At 45.7% G+C, this 21,572-nt stretch overlaps 1 protein-coding gene across 1 annotated transcript; it reads left to right on the forward strand.

The window, feature by feature from the left end:
• Nucleotides 1–5,340: 5,340 nt before the first annotated feature.
• On the forward strand, nucleotides 5,341–19,157 carry CD2 (CD2 molecule). The gene is made up of 5 exons (XM_026093330.2): nucleotides 5,341–5,495; nucleotides 8,496–8,789; nucleotides 12,077–12,319; nucleotides 16,309–16,428; nucleotides 18,499–19,157. The coding sequence occupies exons 1-5, from the start codon at nucleotides 5,435–5,437 to the stop codon at nucleotides 18,723–18,725; spliced, it is 945 nt and encodes a 314-aa protein (XP_025949115.2). The 5' UTR covers nucleotides 5,341–5,434; the 3' UTR covers nucleotides 18,726–19,157.
• Nucleotides 19,158–21,572: the final 2,415 nt, after the last annotated feature.

The following is a 21,572-nucleotide window of genomic DNA, read 5'->3' on the forward strand; positions in this document are numbered from 1 at the left end:
GTTTACACTCTAAGTTTAGGTACCTGACTATAGTCTCCATGTCCTGAGATGCTTCTGAAGAGAGGGAGTTTGATTCTGCTGCAAGGGTTAACTCTGCCATGCTCTTCCCTTTGTGCGTCCAGTCACCTTTGAGTTTCCTCTGAGTCTAGCGCTGGGTCAGGCATCTGGCTCAGCAACCTGCTGAGCTATACCTAGGGATGCCTGATACCCCAAACTGAGCTGAAAATAGATTAGTTTGTGGGTTTTCAGTTTGCTCTTTGTGGTCCTGGGGGTGGTTGTGAGCACGTGATGAATGTCTGCCCCCCGGGAGATGGGAATACTTGGCCTGTGCCTGTTTGTTTTATGGGCTCTTCAGGACTGGGGCTGTCTCTGGCACACAGGGAGCAGTCATCTGTAGTCTGCTTATCATGCCATTGTACAAAGGCAACAGTAAATGAAAGGTGCCCATCTGTAGATAGCAAATATGGATGGCCAGTGTGGGCTTATTTTTAATGGATTTTTTTTTCTGGTTAGCATATTCCATATTGTACATAAATATTTTGTCATAGGTATTTGCTAACATAACTCTCATAAAGTGTGTATTTTAGAGTTAATATTGGATGTTAATTTAAAAAGAAAAACTTGGAACTTGAGTTCTGTGCAGACTTGTTTTAAATTCACCTAAACTGATCACAGCTACTCATATTTTCAGTATCATTTAACTCTATAAAAACTAGATGTATTACAGACCAAGAATTACTTGGAGGCAATTTTTAGCAAGTCATTTAGAATTACGAATACACTATATTTAAGAGAATTACCATCTACTCACATATCATATATGCAGATGGAATAAAGAAATACAATTCAGTAACTGTGTTGTTTTTTGAGTATTATTGTCCCAGCTTTGACTTAAACAAGTTCCTCTTTGAAGGCAAAATACATGTTCCCAAGGCTAAGGAGTGAAGGTTTTATTTGATGCTAAAAGTCATGTTAATAAGAGACCATCAAACAAAAAAAAAGATGAAGCAAGGATAAGCAAGAATTGCAGCAGTGCCTTTGGTAAAGGAATATATGACTTAAAACAATAAGCATTAAGAGTTTATTGAGAGAGAGATTTTCATCACAGTGTGATTAGTGTCAGGAGTTTCTCCTCTGAAAGAACTGACAAACCTGAAATTACAGGATTCAGGACAGCAAAGGGGATTTGTCTGAGCAGCAGTGATATAGGTAAATGAGTTGTCAACTGCTTGGCAGTCTTAATGAATGTTGAACTGACTACAAAAATTGGAAGACTTTTCCTGAGTGGCACCCTGAGCCCAGAGCAGGAGTTAACCTGCTGGGTGGGATGGCTTCTGCTGTTGGTTCCTCTCTCATCATAGGATTAATCATGGCAGGGCTGAAAGAGAAGGATCTCTCAAAGAACAAAGTGACCCCTGTGGAGGATCCAGAAGGAAGAAAGGACACTGGAATATTTATCAGGGATGCAGAAGTGATGGTGAGTAATGGTAGTCATATAGTGGTTTTTTTTCCCCCTCAAAAGAGTTGGGGATCTGCTGGGATTTCAGGCAAGGTCTGTCTTCTGTCATCCTGTAAACCACCTGGTAATGTTTTTTTTCCAGAAAAGAGTACCCACTGCCACTTCCTCCTGCCTCCTACTCTCTCTGACATTTGATGTCAAACGTTCCCCAGACAGGCGCTTTTCTCCTGGTGATAGATTGTAGCTCCCCTGAGCCTGAACTAAAGCCTCTCGGGTAATGTGCAGCCTTGGGCACTGGCCTTTTCTTGCTCACCCCTCTCCACCTTTCTTGCAAGCCAGTTGCAGGGAATATATTATGATGGTTTTGATAAGCCAGACAAGGGGAGCAATGGAAAATCTTCCCGTAGTAGCAAAAGCAAAATACCATATGTATTTTTTTCTGTATTCTCTGATCCTATCAACCTCTCAGAATTTTCTGCTGATGTCACTTTCTGGCATGAGTGGTACCAAAAGTGGAACTATAGTTCCAACCCAGTGCATCTTACATATGTGGCACAAACATCTATAATAAATTTCCGCTGAGGTTGCACTGTAGAGTTGCAGCTCTGAAAAGCAACCTCTAAGGTTCAGCAAATTTTTCATGACTAGCCCAAAATGATGTATGCAGGGAACAAAAGAGAAACAGTCAACAAAAAGCCTGTTCTGTAATGAAAATAGAGATGGCTAAAAAGAATTGTAACACAGTCCTGAACCTGACTGTTGAGACATTGGTTGTGGCAATAGATGCTCTAAATGGAAGATGCTTTTAAATGGTGCTGTGTAGAAAGGTACCAGGGAGCACTGGTTTGGGTCTCAGGAGCATCTGGTTCAGTTCGCTGTTCTTCTTTGGACCTGCTGGTTGACCTTCAGCCAGTCATTCAATCATCCTCTGCTTCCATTTTCCTGTCTGTGCCATTGGGATAATCATATTGGTCTCCTCTGTACAATTTGTTAAGTCCAGCTAGTACACAGTGGCACCTGATGCTGCATGTTGGTGTTGCCAAGAGACCCATTGAGGTGATGCATGCTCTGGTCTGGCCGGACCCTGAGGGCTGCACAGCGAGTGCTGTGGCCTGGTTGCCACAGGATGTCTGGCTGCCTGGGACATGAGGAATGACATTTACCAAAGCTGCTGAAGCAACAGTGCTTCCTTCATCCTTTGCAGAGGAATATATGTATTTTCTTCCAGAAAATCTCTTGCTCCTTATAAAACTGGGACCAAAGGCCCGTGTTTATTTTCTCACTCATTGTTTCTAAACCTTCTGGCTAGCCCTTGTAGAGGGCAATACCACAGTAATCTCCTTTCCCCAAATTACCATGTGGTTGTGGCAGGCCAGGACCCTACAGCATGGTGGTAGAAGGGGAGGGTTAAACCAAGAGGATATTGCTGTTTTCCCACTTCCTCTCTGGCAGGGAATTTGAGGTTAGAAACGCGACTGCTTTCTCCTCGTCCAATGTGTTATGGTGCTGCAGGAGGTTTCTGATGCTGGTTAGAAAAGGGGCAGCTTGTTGGGTTGGGAGTGGACCGTGCCTGTGGAGCATGGATTCCCCAACAGATCCTGGCAGGAGGATGGCGTGGCAGTTTACTGGCCTTACTTTTTTTTTTTTTTTAAACCATGCCCAGTGGTACAACCTAGCAACTGTGATGTGTAGCCCTGTAGCATAGGAAATCAGTGTAACAGAGCTCTCTCAGATCTGGAAGGGGAAGGTGATTTTATTATGTGAAACTACTAAGCAAGTTGATTTTTGCACACTCAAACCTTTGTACTCATAAACATCAAGGCCTGGTGTGACTTGTGTGGTGTGCAGAGGACAAGGGACAACAGCTATTGAACCCTCACCACATCCCTTGGGTTACTCTTGACTAGTCACGACAAACACATTTTTGAATAGGTCTTTTATATCCTTTAGGAATGGTTTCTTGCTGCTATCTGCCTGTTGCTCTAACAGGAAAAGGGATGCTGTGGTCAATGTGCTGTAACTGGGTTGCTGGAGCACAGGGTCTTCCAATCTGGAGTGTTTGAGCTGTGATTTTATTGGAGTGCAGGCATCTGGGCATGGCAGAAACTAGATGAACTGGAAATGGTGGCCTTCGTTATCAATACAGACTATCCTTTTAATCCTTGTTTTGCTGGTCTGTCTGTCTGTCTGTCTCTCTCTCATGCACCTTCATTTGTACTTCATTCATACCAGTCCCAGTTTCTGTCCCTGCAGCTGTAAGCAGGTGGTATCCAGTGAGCAGGACTGCACCGTGCAGGCACTGTGCATGCACAGAGCATGACAATGGTCCCTGCCCCAGAGCACTCTCAGTCCAAGTGTGCCGGGGCCAACAGACGAAACACGAGGGCCTGCCGGAGGTGGGAGGCAGCCTTGAGGGATGCTGCCTCAATGAAACAGCAAGACAAGAGTGTGGGCAGCAGTTTCAGCACATCAGGGGCCTCCCTTCACCTTGCGTTATGGACTTCAGTACATTCACCTGCTCAGCTCCTTGCCTCAGAGCCTCGGGGCAGTGCAGGGGCACTGGGGGAGGCTCCACTTCATCAAGGCCGACCTCCCGTGGTTGCAGCTGGACAAGGGGAAGGCTCTGTGCACGCTCCATGTGCGCCACGCGTCCTGGGAGCAAACCTTCCCGCTTGTGGTTGATGTGCAGTGAAGACGAGAAGCTGCTCGTGCAAAGGGCAGGAGAGATCAGGGTTGCTGCTGCTGCCCGAAGCCCTGGCAGCGCAGACCTGGCCCGTCCCTGCCAGCTCGGCTGGGGCAAGCATCCCACAGTGCTGCCAGGGCATGGCCGGGGGTCTGCCGGCAACGTTGCTCACTGGGGGAAGCTGGAGCACAGCAGTCCAAAGGCAGGACCGAAAGCATGTCTTGTGCCCGTTGCTTCCTCTTGCCCTTGTGCGTGCCTCTGCCGCATGTGCTTTGCAAGGAAACAATGGTAAAAGGAAGGAAAAAAAAGCATGGTTCTGCCTTTGGTGCGGAGCGGCAGCAATGCTGACTGGAGCCCTTGTGTGTTTTACCTCAGGTAATTTTTTCTCCTTTTGTGCAAAAAGGGGAGTTGTTACCAGCTTTGGTACCACTCAAAATACCAGAGAGGCAGAGGGGAGGGGTCTTACAGGATCTTGCTGTTACTTCAAGGAGAACGACAGGAATCACAGGGAAAGGTTTACTTAGTATTTTACATTTCATGTGCTGTAGCTTTTCTGGTGTCCTCTCTTTGTCTGCATCTGGTTGGAAGATTTCACCGACCACTGTTGCAAAAAGGATTGTGCCAGGGAGGATCTGACATGAAATCCTCACTGCCTCTCTCCGTTTCCTATGGGAACGGAAGTGAGGATGATAGCAGCTTCTCCCTAAATCTTGGCCTGACCCCACCCCATCTCCCAGCTTCCTTTCTTGCCATCTTTCAAACATCAGCTGTGGGGCCGATTTTTGGCTAGACTGAGGCCGTATTTCCATCCTCTCCTGAGTGCACCCGCCCTTGGCAGCTTGCTCGGCCGCCCTGTGGGGAGGTCCATGCGGCACCGGCCAGTGCCTCGTGCTCGGGAGGTGGTCGCGAAGAGGCTGCCGCGACGTTTCCCGCGGCCAGCACCTCTCCCTCCTGCGCGCGATGCCTTCGCGGGACAGCCGCAGGAGGTGAGGTCACCCGCGGGCCCTCGACCCGGGCCGGCGGACCTCGGCGCCTTCCTGTGTTTGGAAGCGCGTTTCCCTGCTCGCCATGTCACCCCTCCCTGAGGAGGCGGCAGAGCAGGAGGTATTTCTGCCGGCGCTGCTGTGCCGGGGCTGGAAAGGAGAAGTGCTGGGGCGAGCGGTGGGAGGAGGGGACAGGGGCATCAGGGCTGCGCGGGCACATCCCACGGCTGCCGCAGCGCGGCACAGTGTTTTGTCGCCTGCCGGCAGTTATCATTAGGTGAGGAGACGCTGGAGTTTTTGACCCTGAAAATGAACTTTAGGAGGATTTTCCTAGTCAAGTGCTTGCTGCTTTTATTTCCCAGTGTAAAATGTGAGTCTGTATCATCTTTTTTTCTTTTTTTTTTCTTTTTCTTTTTCTGCCTAGCTTTGTTAACATTACATTTTAAAGCGTTTAAAACTTGGTGGAATGTTACTGATAACAAACTGGCTCCACTTCCCCAATGGGTAAAGCGTTTGGAGACCTTTGCATTATTGCTATTATTATTTGATTCAGCTTTCAGCCAGGGGGAGGGCAGAACCTGAATTTTCCTATTTTGGTTATAATAATCATCTGTAAACAGTTCTAGTTCTAAGTTAATGAGCCTTAATTTGACACATGTATAATGAGAATGTATAATGAGAAACGTTGGCACGCCGTTTTCTCTCTGCCCTTGAGGTAGCTTGTAGCGCATTTGAGATCCAGTTCACAGTGCATTGTGTAGAGCCATTATCTCAGGTAATTTCCTTTTCTTATCAAAGATGAGCAAATCTGTTGGAAGTACAAATTGTATTCTTCCATAAATATTAACAGAAAGAGCAATACATCCCAGCAGACATAAGTGGCGTTGAAGGAATCTAGGCTGTGAAAAACAGTAAGAAAGTACATATTTGTTGTATATCTCATGCATTATTGCACTCATTATTTTTTAAAATATTAATCTAAAAACTTAATTAAGGTGTTAACTCACAGATTGGAGAAGGTTATAAAAGATGGAGGCAATACAATTGCTCATAGTTTTTATTTCCGTTCATTCAACTATAGATCATCTGTATGGCTTTTTAATGCTTTTTTTCTCCTCCAGAACAAAATGAATAGATAAATAAGGAATTTATTTTTGTACTTGATGTATAAAACATCCTATCTAGCAAAACCAAAGATTATTCACTTGAATAAAATAACTTGTTTCAAATATATACGAAACCTTAAAACAGAAGACTTCCTTACTTTTATGTAGTTATTATTGGAGCCTTGCCGTTTATCTCTCTGCCTGTGAATGGTCTGTTTTTTCTTGACTGCAAGTAAGCTCCAAGCTACTGGTTCTGATCTTGCTGCCCCTTGAAGAGCATTTCATTTGGCAGAAATGCTGTTTCATTAGCTAGACAGATTTTTAGTACCATGTGTGTGGGATCTTCAGCTTTGTCAGCAAGACTGTGGAGATCAGTTAAACAGTGAGATATGGCTAGGTGGTATGTCTGTAGAGATGCCACTGAATTTTCCCTGAATACTTAAATATTTTTGTTGACTTCCAAATGAAGGAATAAATGATTGTATCTATTATACAAAGAAATCCTTCTACTAGCTCTAAATATCTGTGGGTGACTCTGAGCAGAAACAAGTATCAGAATTCAAATATCTGAATATAATGTGGAGTGTCATCTGTGCGGAGGATCGCCACTTCCCAGATTGTTTGATTGATAGTTTGATTTCAGAATATTTCACTAGATATGTCAAATACCTTGTAAGAAATGTGATAGTGAAATAATAACCTCTCCTTAGACTGGTGGGTGAATTGCTGGGAATGTTTCAGTGTCATTTTCTTGCTGCAGAGGCACAATATTTTAGTTCCTTGATTATCTCTAATATTGTTAGTTTCATGAAGTAGTAATTGCATTTCAGTTTCCCCTCTGTGATATGTTTTATCATTGTCTTAGATACAATGAATAACGATTATATTCTATATTGAAGGATTGTAATAAAAAAAGTATAAACATCTTTTTCTCTGTGGAAAAACGTGCTTAAAATATGTTAAAATTAGAGCAGAATCAGCTCTACCTGATAATGTGAAGAGAAATCCCATCCTACCTATCAGCTTTATCCTATAAATTGAAGAGAAAGTAATATAGAAAATGGCAAATAAGTTCTGATTCTGAATGTATATTCAGTTATTAAAGAGCATATTTAATCTTGCACTTGTAAGTACTTTTCCGTCTCTTTCTGCAAATTTTCTACCTGCTATTGGGGTGGTGGCAGTACCTTACTTGAAGTGACCAACCAGAAAAAACGTGCACGCAGAAGCCGCAGTGGGCTCCTTGCATTTGTCGCAGAGGTGAGCGTGCCTTGAAAAGGCTGTGGAGCAGCGCTGGGGATAGATGGGTGTGAAACCCAGGCGCAGCGTGAAGAGTACGTGATCTCTCTTGCTTAATCACATGATTAATATTTAGCAGCCTTGGTTTTCTTAATACTATTACCTTCAAGAGTTGCACAGTAAGTGCTACCCAGTCCTGATAGTGCCTTTGTGAAGTAGCTTACTCTTAGCTATTTTGCAGAAGGGATTTATGATCAAAGGAGACCTGCAAAGAAAAAAAGATTTTTTTCTTTTTGCCTTTGCTTATCTCCTAATATCACCAATGCCTGAGGAGTAAAGGCTGCAGTTAGCTATTTGTTTCTCCCCCCCACTCTTACTTACCTTTACTGTAACCGTTTTAGAGATACCAACCAGAAATACTCCGGAGGGGCAGGGTGCTGGGGATGGGTGAGAAGCAGGCACTGGAAGCTGCCAGTGCTAGGTCTTCATCCAGTGCAGCATCTCACGCTCACTTACAGCTTGACACAGGCAAATTTTTGAGGCCCCTATTATTATTACTGCCATCACTATTATTACTGCTCCTTCTATCTAGGGCCACTACTAGTTCATACTCTTGCTACCCATAGTAACTTTTAAAATGATGAGCACTGTGATTGTCAGCAGTGCCAAGTGCAAAACACACTGAAGAGACCTGATTTTCAGAAAGGGTTCAGGGTTAAATTTGTGGGCAGCTGTGAATCAAGGCATCCCAAATCCATACAAATAAGTCATCCAGAATATAAAGCCAACTTCTAAAAACCGGGCCCTTAACTTCATAGTGTCTCAGAATTGAATGCTGACATTTAACTAATTAAGGGTTAAGAGAAGCTTTGGAGCATGAGACAAAACAGCCTCAGCAATGAAGAGAAGCTTAGGGAAGTCAGAGCAGAAAATACAACGTTTTGGGTCACCGCTGCTGCTGCTGGATGCAGCAGTGGAGGCTGTTACAGGTGCACTGATGAGGCCAGTTGTGCTTTCCTTTAAAGGTGCTGTCATCAAATGGATTTACATGGCAGTGAATGACTCGGTTCTTCTTAGCGTTGCTGCTGCTGGGAGCATACACGAAGCAACGTGGATGAGAAGCGAGAGGTTAGTTCAGATAAAAGATATGAAAACCAAGTATTATGTTAATAAAGATGAGTGCAGATGTAAGATATTCCTGAATGGGACTCTGCAAATCCAGCGGCTGGTGAAAAGCGACAGTGGAAAGTACACAGTCCTTGTTTATGACCAGGATGGAAAGTTTAAGGCAGAAGAGGATACAATGCTCGTCGTTCAGGGTGAGTTTTTGCTCTTCTCATGCTACTCCCAGCCACAGCTGAGTAAGACTTGGTGTTCGCGTGATACTCTTTACCCCCTTTCTATTTTAGGGGAAACTGCTGTGAGATGGAGCTCTTTCTTCCCTCTGCTGACAGCAGTCTGCTTTTCTTTACTTCCCTTCCATTGCTGCTCTTGATTCCCTCTGGTCCCCCTTTTCTGCCTGTCTCCTCTCTTTATCAGCTACCAGGTTTCCGCATGTGCCCAAGCAAACAGCCACGAGCACCTGTGTGTTCAGCGCAGCGGCAGTGTGGGTACGGGCATACTGCAGTGTAGCATGCAGTGCTGGGACTGCTCGGGGCGCTGATCCCTGAGCTGGGGCAACACCACGTGAACAGGGCTGCGTTGCTTCCAGCAGCATCTTGCACAACCTGCTTATGTCTGCTGCTGCTGTGCTGGGCGCTTGCCTCGACTTTGGCTTCTGGTGCCATTTTGTTGCCATCGAGTTATGCCTTTTGACCTGTAGCTGCTGATCTAGAAGGCCTCGTGTTATATCTGCCAGCTCCATAAGGAGGTCTCAGGAGCACAGGTGGCACTAGATGCCTGTATTTAGGCAATAGGATTGCACTCATAGTTTTTTCTCTACCATGCAAAATATCCAGGAATCACCCCCCACTCCAAGATACACTGAAAAAGGCAAGAAGTTGTATGTGCAGGGGGAGGGGAGTCTGGCATCCCATTCTTGGATAGCATAATACAGCAAATGAAAAGATCACACTATTTAAAGCACACTTAAGCACATGCCCAGAGTATTCAGCTGCATGGATTCAAAGCATAAAGGCAGCCTCAAACTACTGAGGCACCATTCCCATGCTGTACCTTGTCCTAGGAGACTGGAAAAGTAGCAGCTCAAAGCTTTTGGGATGAGCATGGAAGATGGGCTTGGCTATTCTCTCCCTGTATGGCTGCTATCACCCCTCCAGACCACTAAGCCATAGTGCAGGGTGCTTTTTTTTCCAGCCAGAGGATGATTTTGCCCTGACCTTCCTTAGCCCATGTGCACATCTCTGCCACACACCACTGAGTCTGTGGACACCAGCTGGCACCACTGAAATGATGTTTCGGTGAGGCAGCAGCAAAAACGGTTGGAATGGTTTTAGCACGGTTTCTGTGTAGTGAGAGGTCCCATAGCTAACGAACTATTGAGAAGTGAGGGTGTCTCACTGCTGGAAACTATTGTTACAAGCTGTTGACAGATTCAGGAAGCCGTCAGGGGCCTGATTCTACTTAACTCAGGCTTGACTCATTTGGGTGTTCTGGGTTCAATTTCGGGTTAAGGCAATAGGCTGCATCCCAGCTATGTGATGCAACTGTTCATCCACTGTGTGATACCTAGTTTTGGAAGTACAACACTTTAGTAACTTTGAGGTGCTAGGGTCATCTGTCAGCCAAATTATACTTTGTTATTACAGCTGGGAAAACAGTTGTTCTTAAAAAAAAAAAATAGCTGATGACATCATCACACAATTCCATCATCAGGATCTGGACTGTCATGTGCAGTGTTTCATGTTGGGGGAGGTCCCCTAAAAGATAAGTTACAGCTTGCAAAAGAGGAGCAGGCTTAATGAAGAAAGGGAGGTTGCAGACATCACAGTATGAACCCAGACATACTTGCTTCAAACAGCCCTGCCTGGCTTTAAAATGTATATTCCCTGTAGCTTACACTGCCTATACCTAGGGATACTTTTTCCACCTGACGTTCCTGACAGTTGACCCTGGTTGAGGAAAGTCCTTCAAGGCTTTTCTGTTTCATGCAGCATTGCCAATGATAGAGAATCTGCAACTGAAAAGTAGCAAGGTATTTGCAAGACTTAGAAAGAAAATGTAAATTAGTTTTCTCTTTCATATTATCATTGAGACCTAAGAGGCTTTTGTTTTGTGTTTTCTATTTTGTTCTATTCTGATGGGTTTTCATGCTGTGGTTGTCATCCTGGCTGAGTGTCTTTGGGGATACATTAAGCATCATAGGTAGCTGCGTGTCCATCTACCTGAAGGGCATGGCAGAGAAGAGCTGACTTCATCTGTGACAAAACCCTGGAACCAGAGTTGCAGAGGGCTGTGGCTCAAAGTCCCCGGACCCGGACCACTGCCGCCTCACAAAAACACAACTTCCTCCCCTCCCCTTGCTTGGTTGGCTGCAAGCCAGGCTGAGCCTGAAAGTAGCCCAGCCATTTTGGTGCAGCTCTGCTTTGCCAAAACACTCTTGGACCACTTCCAGATCTTGGTAAGGCCAAGCAGAGCACTGCTGTGGAGCATATGCCTGTCTGAGCCTTGCTCCCTCCCACATTTCCACACCCTGCTCTGTTTTGTGGTCTAGACATATCCATAGCCCATGGCACACACACTCATGCCAAAGGGCATGGAGAGGAGTGGTTCTGTTGTACGCCACAAAATAGACTTTGCATTGCTTTCTCCACTTGCTCCATGCTCTCCTTTGCACGAGGATCTACCTCTGTTTCTTGCAAAGGGAGCAAATGCCTTCTTCCCTCTCTCCTGCCTACATGTCCTCCTGAGTATCTCTAGAAATACTGGATCAGCTGATGTGAAGCCCTGCCTGGCTGCTGTTGTCAGAGGCATGTTGGCTGTAGGGTTGGAGCTGGCTAAGTGGATGGCCCTTGCACCCTCACCAGTCACTTGGATGGCATGGTAGTAGTGATCCATCACATGCAGAGTGAGCAGCCTTGCAGCTGCACACAGCTCCTCACGCCTGTCACCACTGCAACAATCTCCCCCCTTCCCTACCTTGCCCCAAATTAATGAAGTAAATTATAGCAGCACCTGATCTTCAGGGTGCACTTTATATGGTTAATATCTGGAGTGTAAAGGCCCTTATAATGTGAGCTACAGATACTTCTATTCAGAAGCCAGATTAGAGATAAAACTCAAGTTATAAATTGAGATATTGCTGAACTGAAAATGGGTCCAGGAGAAGGTAGAGTGCTGATGCTCTTGCTGACATAAACAATCACATCTTTTTTTTAGGAAGGAACACCCAACAGAGCAGTGAGAAGGGAACAGAGGGAGAGAAAGGAGATCAGAAGTGTGTTAGGCCAAATACTGCATTTTCTTTATTATTGCCACATTACTTCCCCAGTGAAGGTCTAATGTGCTCTTCATTCTTCTCTGGCTTCATTAGCTGGTGTTACTTTTTCACTGCTTATTGGTGGCTAATTCTCTGTTCTGCTTAATAATGGAGCTTTTCAAGAGGAGAAACCTCTCAGATATGCCTGTCCCTTCTTTTCTTTTTCAGACCCCGTCCCTCAGCCAAACCTCAGTGTTGACTGTGTTAATAGATCCATATTGGTGACATGTGAAGGGAAGCAGAAGACTGAGGACCATACATTTACAATAGAAGTGACACAAGATAAAATCAAAAAAATCCAAAAGAATGCGACAAAGGTGCAATTTCATACACGTTATTCTGGGACGTTCAGATGTGTGGTGAAGAACCAAGTCAGCGAAAAAGCAGCTGAGAAGAAAATCAAGTGTTCAGGTAGAAACTCTATTTTTGCCCAAATCTCCTAACACTGACCTACAAAGCCTGATTTAGTTGCACGTATCTATAGGATTGTTCCAGATGCCAGAAGCAAGGGTGGTTCCCCGTACCCAGTATTGTGAGTCTAACGATGCTGTGGTTGCTGGCAGGTGATGCTATTGCAGTATCATGGATGCAAAGCGTGCACTCTGCTTGGCATTTCCCAGCCTCATTGCAGCTCTGCTCTCCCCACTTCACTGCTGCCTGCCCCACCGCTATCCTTACAGCATCTCCACCCCAGTGGCGCCAAGGCAGGGGCGGAGGGATGCGAGGTGGGCGGTGCTCCCCCTTGTCCCTGCAGCTGATGGCATTTCCCTTCTGACGGCAGAGTGCCACCGCCAGCAGGGACCCATGGTCAGTGGGGCCTGGGGTCGCTGGAACAGGTGGAGATTTGGCTGGGGGTAAGAGCCCCATGGGTGGCAGGGAGACCCCGGGCACACTGTGTTGCTGCTTCTACCTGGGGAGGAGGCCTCCGAGGGGAAACTGCAGCCTGCCAGAGAGATCAGGCTGGTCAGGGGGTTAGGGAATGAGAGAGAGAATCTTGCTCACCCCGTTGGGTTCACCCTGCCCTCCCATCACTACTGACCAAGAAGTATCCTGACAGACTCAAATGGTGTCAACCATCAGTAGTGGTAAAGCAACAAAATAATGGAGAAATTGGGGAGGTAGGCATGCAAAAGTGTTTTAAAGGCACACAGCAGTCTGCAAGAGGCAGAAAGAACTTTCCCCTCATTTTTATCCTTCTTTATTCCTTTAAAACCAGCAGTGCTTCCCAAAAGATAAAAGCCAAAGAGATGACTTCAGTAAGGGAGAATAGAACTACCTGAGTGGAGAAGTTACCAGGACATAAATCAACAGCTCATTTTTGCAAATGTGGATTGGGATTGTCTTCAATGAATATGAGACCATGGTATTGATGTCAGGGGGGATTGGGATTGTCTTCAATGAATATGAGACCATGGTATTGATGTCAGGGGATTTGCTCTTGATCTACACCCTCATGGTGGGAAAATTAGTTGCACGTGGTTTTATTTTTCTCCTCTTCACGCTAATACCTGCAAAGGTTGTGGGCAACTACCACACCTGTGGGTGTGGGTGGGTGCTTTCACAGAGGGAAAAATAACCTGCTTGAACTATCCTGCTTATCCGGGCCTCAGTGAAATGATGCCAGGGTTTGCTGCCACTGACTGAAGGGCAAACAGCCAACGCATGGGGTGGCCCCCACTCTCCCCTGCAGCCCTAGCCTCCTAAGGGATCCCCTGACACCTAACCGAGACAAAAAAGTGTAGTCTTCCACTGTACAAGCTGCCTGCCCAGATGTGCGGTGCAGCCACGGTGGTGCTGGTATTGGAAAGGGGCTGGGGCAAGGGGGGGTGAGATGTGATATGGTCTTTGGGGTCAGACATAAAAGCATGCTGCTGGATTAGGTCCATTTAAGGCAGAACAACTTAGCCCAGACATGTTGCTCTAGTAAGGCCATGCAGGCTGAAGTTGGCTTCTTTCTAGGCAGCCCCGGGCATGAGCATGGCAAGCTTAGGTCTGCATTGCTGGTGCAGGCAGGCATGATCCTTTAGCTAGATATTTTGATTTAACTGGTCATCCTTGAGAAGGAATAGCCAGCTCTCCTGTTTGCTTTTTTTTTTTTTTTTTTGCACAGGGTGAGTTGGGTGGAAGAGTTTTTCTCTCGAATTACTAATGGTGAAGTAAAATGTTTGCCATGCTGGTCTTTAAGGTAAAAATAGAGCATGTGTCAAACCATAAGAAAACACCGAAACCACAATACACTACCCTTTTTACTTAAACTAAAAACCTCACGCATGTTTTTGTATGGGGATAGGACATTACACAGCTCCACAGTAGATTAAAAATCCCTCAGGTTTCAGTCAAACCTCCTTCCCGCCCTACTGTCCTCCTTGAACATCTTACAGAAGCAGGCCTGCCTGCTTCGGAAGCCAGTCAGGAAATAATGATGGAAAATCAGTAAAGTATCTTTTATCTGAGAGTCTCAGAGTACTTTGAGAACTGGAGTAGAGGAGTATCACAGCACCTGGGGGGAACTGAAGCTCTTGGCATAACTGGTACGAGCACTGTTCGTAAACTTACAAAGTCTGTCCACCATTGCTGGCCCTTCGTGAGCCAAGTCTCACAGTGGCGAGGCTGACCTGCACGCAGCCATGGGGCCGACCTTCTGCCTTCTGTACCGGGCTGAGTCCAACCCTGATGCCCTTGGGCAGAAGGGCTGTGGGACAGGAGGGAGAGCTGTTCCTGTACCTGCTGCTGGTGTTCTTGGCTACTGCCTCACTTTTCCTCTATCCAGGCAGAATTAGACAAAATCCAGCAGTATTTATTCTAAACTTCTCCCACCCTGCATTTCAGTGGGAGTTTGGACTAAGAAATGTGAAGCGTCTATTTGAAATTCATCTGTAGTAGAAATCCCATCTTAGAAGAGCCTAAATTGTCCTGAATTTGAGGCCAATCACATTAAATTTTGACCTTCAGTGAGCAAGGCACACTTCAGATGCGATTCAGCTCAGTTGAATTTTCATGTAAGCATAGCTATGAGTGAATCTGATTGGGCTCATCTTATAGCTGACTGGGAGAAACAGGCACTTAAAGGGCAAAATACATCTCAGTTCAGCACTAGTAGCTAAAATGAGTGAGTAGAGTCAGATCACTGAGGGGTCTCATTTCTCTCCATTCACTCTAAAGGGAAGCCCAGGCAGATGTTGGCCCTCGTGGTGTACACACCTCAGCTTTGGTGTCATGACTCTTGCCCTCCATGTGCTTGCCCAGTGAATATTAAGGGTGATACCAGCGGTGTATCCTCCTTTCAAGCTTTGTCTGCCAAGGAGCAAAGGAAGGTGCACTTCTGTTGAGTTCCGCTTTTTCATTGCTCCACAGTGCCCATTCTCAAGCGTGAGCATCAAATGCTGGCAGGAAAACCCAAAGGGGATGTGGCATAGGAAGGCTAGAATCCAGCAAGCCTTATCTGGCGAAAATAAAGAACAGTCACATAAATCTTTGCTCATCAGACAAACTGAACTCTCATTTTGAATCTGTGGGATGTTTGGTTATGTTTTTTTCCTTCTCCGCTATTTTAAATTTGCATACAGCCAAAAATTGAAGAGGAAGTGCCAAAATGATATGAGGCAAGTTGGTCTCAGTGTTTCCAGCTCAGTAGGAAGTACTTAGAAAAAGTTTATTTCTGTTAGATGCTGAGCACTGTCCGGATGCTCGTTGCCCTTATACGGGTTCAGAGACGTATCAAGAACTTTTTGTGCTGTTTTATGAAAATGTCTTTGTGTTTGTCCATTGCTAGCAGGAAAAGGGCATTTGGGGTAATTTAAAAAAGATGTGCTGGCACTGTTTTCAATTTTCTGTAGGACTTGAATCCAGCTGGGAGAAATGAAATTCTCCACAATGAGGGTGAGGGCCAGTAATTTTCTGTCATGTATGGAGAAAGGGCAAAGGGTGGGTTCTCTCACCTGGGCTGTGTTTATAGTCATGGGGGAAAAATACAGAATTCTAGGTAGCTATTTGTCTGATTTTAGGATGAATAGATGTAGATGTTGTGCAAGTTTGGATGACTAACTCAGATATAGACCTCTGCACTAGGTCAGATGACTTTAACTCCTGGAATTGGGCCTCCTGGTTTCTAGTCTAAACATTGCCACCAGCTTTCTGTGTTCATAGGCCAATTATTTGACATTTTTGCCTCTTAAGTTTCCTCAGGTCTTGATATCAGTGGATCAGGTGGCTATATTGAATCTATTTTACTTCTTTACAGAAGTGTTCTCCCTATTTTTGTACAGAAAGCATTATTTAACAAAAATATATTCATGTCATCATAGATATATTCTGTCAGAAGATCAGGCCTGAACCACAGGCTTAGTCTTGCAGTGATTTTTTTTTCCCCCTCTAACATCTTCTTTCATTCTCTTAACTAGGCCAGCTGGACCTTTATCTCATCTTAAGCATAGTAGGAGGTGTAATCTTCTTTGTCATCTTCATGATTTTGCTTATTTACTGTATCAGGAAGAAGAGAGCAGAAAGGCTTGAAGAAGATGGTAAGTCTCTAAGGGCTTAATGTTGTTATCCAGCCACCTAAAATCTTAGAGCTTCCCACTGACAGCATGCCTGTGGGCAGGGGCATACTGTCTGTCTCGGTGTGAGCAAAGCTCAGTTTGGCACGTGGTGAATCCCAACAGATCAGCTGCCATTGGCAGTCTTTGTTTCTGACGTGCTTTGAACAAAAAGGCTTTTTGTTTTCAAGCCCTTTTGTTTACGCATGAGGGAAGAATGGTTCCTCTGAAGCTTCGCCCGACCACCTGTCATGAACATCCACGGGGCTAAATCTAAGATTAGATATCTTGTCAGCAGATTTTTTTCATTAAGTTTATGCAGTGTAAAATTAAGGTCCCTGAAATCACTAGTCACATTTGGAAACATGGTAAGTAGGGGGAAGGGGCAAGAAAGGCTCAGTTTTTCCGTGAGTTTCCTCAGGCATCTCATACAGCCTGTCCTCTTTAAAAAACAAAGTTCCTGGAGGCCCATCAATGCTGGAGGTCCAACATGGAGCACTTTAAAGAGACCAGGTTTTCAGAATGGGCAGAGCCTTCATCTGTTGTCTGAAATTCAGGCCTCTTTGAGACCATAGCAAGTACTTGGTCAAAGCCTTCTCCCAGTATGGCCTCTTTTGATGGAGAGCATAGCTTGAAGTATAACCCAGGCGTTGCCACCCTAATTTGGGTGAACAGATGGACTTAAACCAGAAGATGCTGAGCTGCGGTTCGAGCTGAGGTGGCCAGCCCATCTGGAAGAAGAGCTTAAAGCAAGAGGGAGGTTGTCCTGCAGCCAGGGGAGGCAGCTTGTCATTAAAGGCTTGTTTTCAAGTCTCCCCGCCCCCACACTATGCCAGGCTTCCTGTGTGGTCTTAAACAACAGCTAATGTCTCTGTGAGTCTGTTCCCAAGCTACAGAATGGAGTCAAAAGCTCTTTTTCACACCACAACAGTGTTGTCAAGATAAAGAGGGTAAAGTCTGAAAGAAACTCTAGCTGATATCTCAAAGGTGCTTTGATCAGGCTGGCAGCTAGGGTGAGCATAACCTATGCCCTGGCTGAGTGGGAGTGCAGTCTTGCTCCATCTGTGTGCAGATCACTCTCCGGGCCCTCTTGCTTCCCTGTAAGCTATGACCAGGAAGACTAGACAAGTGCTTTGCCTGTCCTCCAGGAGAGCTCACTACAGTGCAACCACAGGTTATCATCTCAGAAAGCTTGGCATAGCTTGTGAGCACAATGCCAGCGTAAACGTAGTTGACTATTGTTTATATTACGGCTGTTCTTGTTTGGCTGAGATAGATTACTCCCTTTAACTGTGCAGTGATAGCATAGTCTTAATTCTGGGATCTGGCTTCAGCAAGACTCAAGAAGCACAGAAGGGTGGGAAAATGAGAAGATAGGAGAGTGACCAGCTCGTCTGAAACAGTTCAGTGTGTTCTTAAGGTCATTTCAGTGTCTCAAGCAGTAAATTCCTTCATCTGTAAACCAAGATGACTGACATTTCAGAAATGATGAGTCAGTGGTCAAAAATCAATTGGCATTAATTTACTTCTTCATGAGGGGAAATTAATGCTGGCAAAATGTAGGAACTCAGGTTTACAGGTGCCTGGAAATTTTCAGGGCCATCACAGCATGAATAGTGGCAGGGCACAGGGTTTTTATGTTGCTCCCTGTAGGTGCATCTCACTTTCCCTTCAGTGAGCCATTTCCAATAGACGAGAGAACAGCTCAGGCTGGGGATCTCTGTTGGTCAGAAATGGGACCTCCCCAGCAGAGCTGGGTTCCCCAGAATGGAGAGGGCAGAGCTGCCCCAAATGCCCCCACATGGCTTGACCTTAGCTAGGGAGCCAAAAAGCTTTCAAATTTGCCTGATGGGATTGGGCAATGCTGACTTTGATTGTTCCACTGGAGTAGCAGGGCTACCTGAGACTGACAGTGGCCTTCCAGGCAAGACCAGCATTTGACTATTTATTGCTTGGGCCAAGCACTTTTCCTTAGTTGTTCACCATAAATAACAGCACTGTCTTCTGATCACACTTGAGCCTGTGCTTGATTGCTTGGGCCTTCTGTCATTGCAGATGAAGAGAGAATGATGCAAATTCGCCAGGTAGACACAGAAATGATGGTCCGGGAGCTCCCTCAGCTGCCATCCAACCCTCCCCTGAAGCAGCCGCGCGTGCAGCAGAGGCCTCTGCCACAGCCACAGCCACAGCTACAGCCACAGCTGCAGCAGCAAGCAGTGCCTCCACGGCCCAGGCCACGCACTCAGCCGCGAACTCCAAACCGCCCAAGAGAAAGACCTTAAATGGCCACCCTGGGCAGGATGGAGGACACTCTGCTCCATGATTCACTGGAAAAAGAAAGTTTCTAATAGGAACCCCTCCTACCCTAGGCTTGCATAATGCTCAGCTATGAAATGGCAGCTTTTCTTGCAGAAAATTAGAGAGTGCATCAAACGGCTCCAGGTGGAGAAGATTCGTGGTGATGGAGGTTTATCCCTGTGGTCATTCTTCTTCAAGTGACTCCAGGCTAGGGTATGGAGTATTGAGCCTTGAAACCTGTGTCTTTCTGTGATTCATTTGTTTTTATTGCACCTCATTGTTGTCTTGTTTTTTTGGATGGATTATATCAAGAAGGATCTAAAGCTCTAGTGAGACAACATGGGCTTATTGCTCTTATGTGGTTTTGTCACGTGTTTTTCTTTTCCGCTTCCACACATTCAGACAGCCCTCTGGCTTCAGCATCAAATCCATGATCTCCTGGACAGAGAAATAATTGTATGTAATTAAACACTTGTCTAATGTTGAAGGAATTGGTGCTGTCTAATGCAGAGAAGAAAAGACTGAGGGGAGACATGAGAGCCTTTGCGCGTGTGTGGAAAAAAAGAAAGTGAGAAAGGAGTAAGCTGTTCAGCTTCTCTACCATGTTTAGAACAAGAAAACATGGGCTTAAAATGCAGCAGGAGAGATTTAGTTTGGGAAGTTTTTTTCTTACAGGCAAATGAAGCAGTGAAATAGATTTCTGGGGGAAGATCTCCACCATCAAGAGTTTCAAAGGATGGAATAAGCAACCATCTATAACGTATCCTCGTCCTGCTGAGAGCCAGGGGAATGTACTACATGGCCTCTCCAAGGTCCATTTCAGGTCCATTTTCTATGACTGCATGCTGGTGAAGAAGGTGAAACTTTATTCTGAGCACAGATCTGTTTGTAATACTGGTCTCACAAGACAATGGGCACCAGACTTATCCAGCAACAAAATATTTGTCTGGATAGCCAAATTGCCAAGCAGTCTGATTAATAGCAACAGTGTCTGAATTGTCAAGGCTTTTCATCGCAAGGTCATTCATCCGATGATGAGCGACTGTGTCTATTGATTTCAGTGGTAAGCACCTTATGTATAACCAGATGATTAAAGAGAATTGCTGAGAGATCTCTACTTCCCAAAGGGAGAAGTGTGCGGCTGGACTGCAATAAATACTTTTGCATCACTCTCCATGTGCTGGATGAACCCTGCTCATTCTTTTCGTTTTTGGAAATGTCCATAAATTCCTCTTTTGGGGAAATGAGGAGCCAAAAAAAGAAAGACCTCTTTAGAGCAAGATCTGAATGGATAAACCAGCCCATCTGGTGTAAAAGACAGCACAGGTGGAGAAAGAGAGAGCTACCAGAGCCACAGACAGTGAGAGATATGACCTCCATTTTGATGCATTAGACAGAAGAATGTGTAGTTTCTTTTCAGACTTGACTATCCTACTCATGTTAGGGGAGTTGAACAGTCATCCTCTATTTCTCCTCAGAAATGTGGCTGTTTTTATCTTCTGGTATATTGGCAGAGGCACTGAAGTAACTTGTGAGGAAGAAGGAGGTCTCTCTGCCTCCTCCAGAGTTCAGTCACTTTGCTTTAGCTTTTCCTCCAACCATGGACACAGGAATGGGAGTGTTACTTGTTCTTGCTTCAGCTTTCTGCAGCTTGTTTTAGGGCTTTTAATATTTAAAGTTGCATTTATTAAATATTTTGTAGTTTATTTTCTAAAATGAGCTATCCCTGTGGTGAATGAATAAAGATAAGAGTGGGTGGAGAGGATTTTAGCTCATATCTGTGATGGTACTTCACTATCTGCATTTCACTTTAGTATAAAGGAGACAAGAAAGACAGTTTGGTTCCTGAGCTAAAAATGTGGGAGGTTTCGCACGGATCCCAGGAGGGACCAATGGCCATGTGAGCACCCGCAGCCGGTGGGCTCATGGGTGAGCACAGTTCCTGGGCCAGCCTGTTTGCTGGGCTGTCATGCTCTGCCCGTTGTGGGTGGCTAGAGCTTTATTGGTGCCCTCTGGAGAGCCAGCAGCTGAGATGGGACTCGTGTGCAGTTATGGTAACACTGGTCATTCCTGGGAGAGAGGAAGGCTTACTGTGACCTGAGGGGGAGCAAGGGCTCCTCCTGTGACCCCACTGCCACTGAGTAGGTCTCTCTGTGCCCAAGGCTTAACAGAATGAGGTCAAAGTGAGGAGAAGTCACAGCCTTTGATTTACAAGGTGCTATGCTCATATCTTGGGGTGATTTCCAGAAAGACTGCGAGCCTTGAGGCAGAGCTATGCTGCTGTTGAGCCTCCCTGCTGCCTCTCTAACATGTCCTCCTGGGCTGGGAGGTGTAGCAACTGGGGCTGTTTGAGAAATGCCAGGCTTTTCCCTCTGTATGAGCCCTCTTGCGGAGGGAGTGTGCTAGCTGTTTAAGAGAAATGTACCTGCAGTTGCCACAGGTGTTTGGGGGCAGTTGTGGAGGTATCCCATCCCATGGCTGGGATATGTGAAGGGGGTACAGGTGTGGTGGGGCACTGAGGTGGTGGAGATAAGTGTTTCACTGTAGGAGTTTTTTGGAGGTGCTCCTACTCTGTAGCTAAGGCTTGGTGAGCTTCTGTGAAGTGGTTTACTTGTAGAGACCTGCTTAAGTCATGGGACCAGCTCTTCTGGCTTACTTGGTGGGGATCTCTTCAGCTGTTGTTTTGTGCCAGGCTTCTTTTCTTCATCACCTGGGACTAGTTGTGCAGAGCCTGTGACACAGCTGAACTGCTGTGCTTATGGCTCTCTGGAGTGGCAGCTAAACAAGTGTCTGTCAGGTAAGCATGCGGCAAGTTAGGTACTCTGCTGTAG

This window comes from Dromaius novaehollandiae, chromosome 1 (genome assembly GCF_036370855.1).
Source record: "Dromaius novaehollandiae isolate bDroNov1 chromosome 1, bDroNov1.hap1, whole genome shotgun sequence".
NCBI lineage: Eukaryota > Metazoa > Chordata > Aves > Casuariiformes > Dromaiidae > Dromaius > Dromaius novaehollandiae.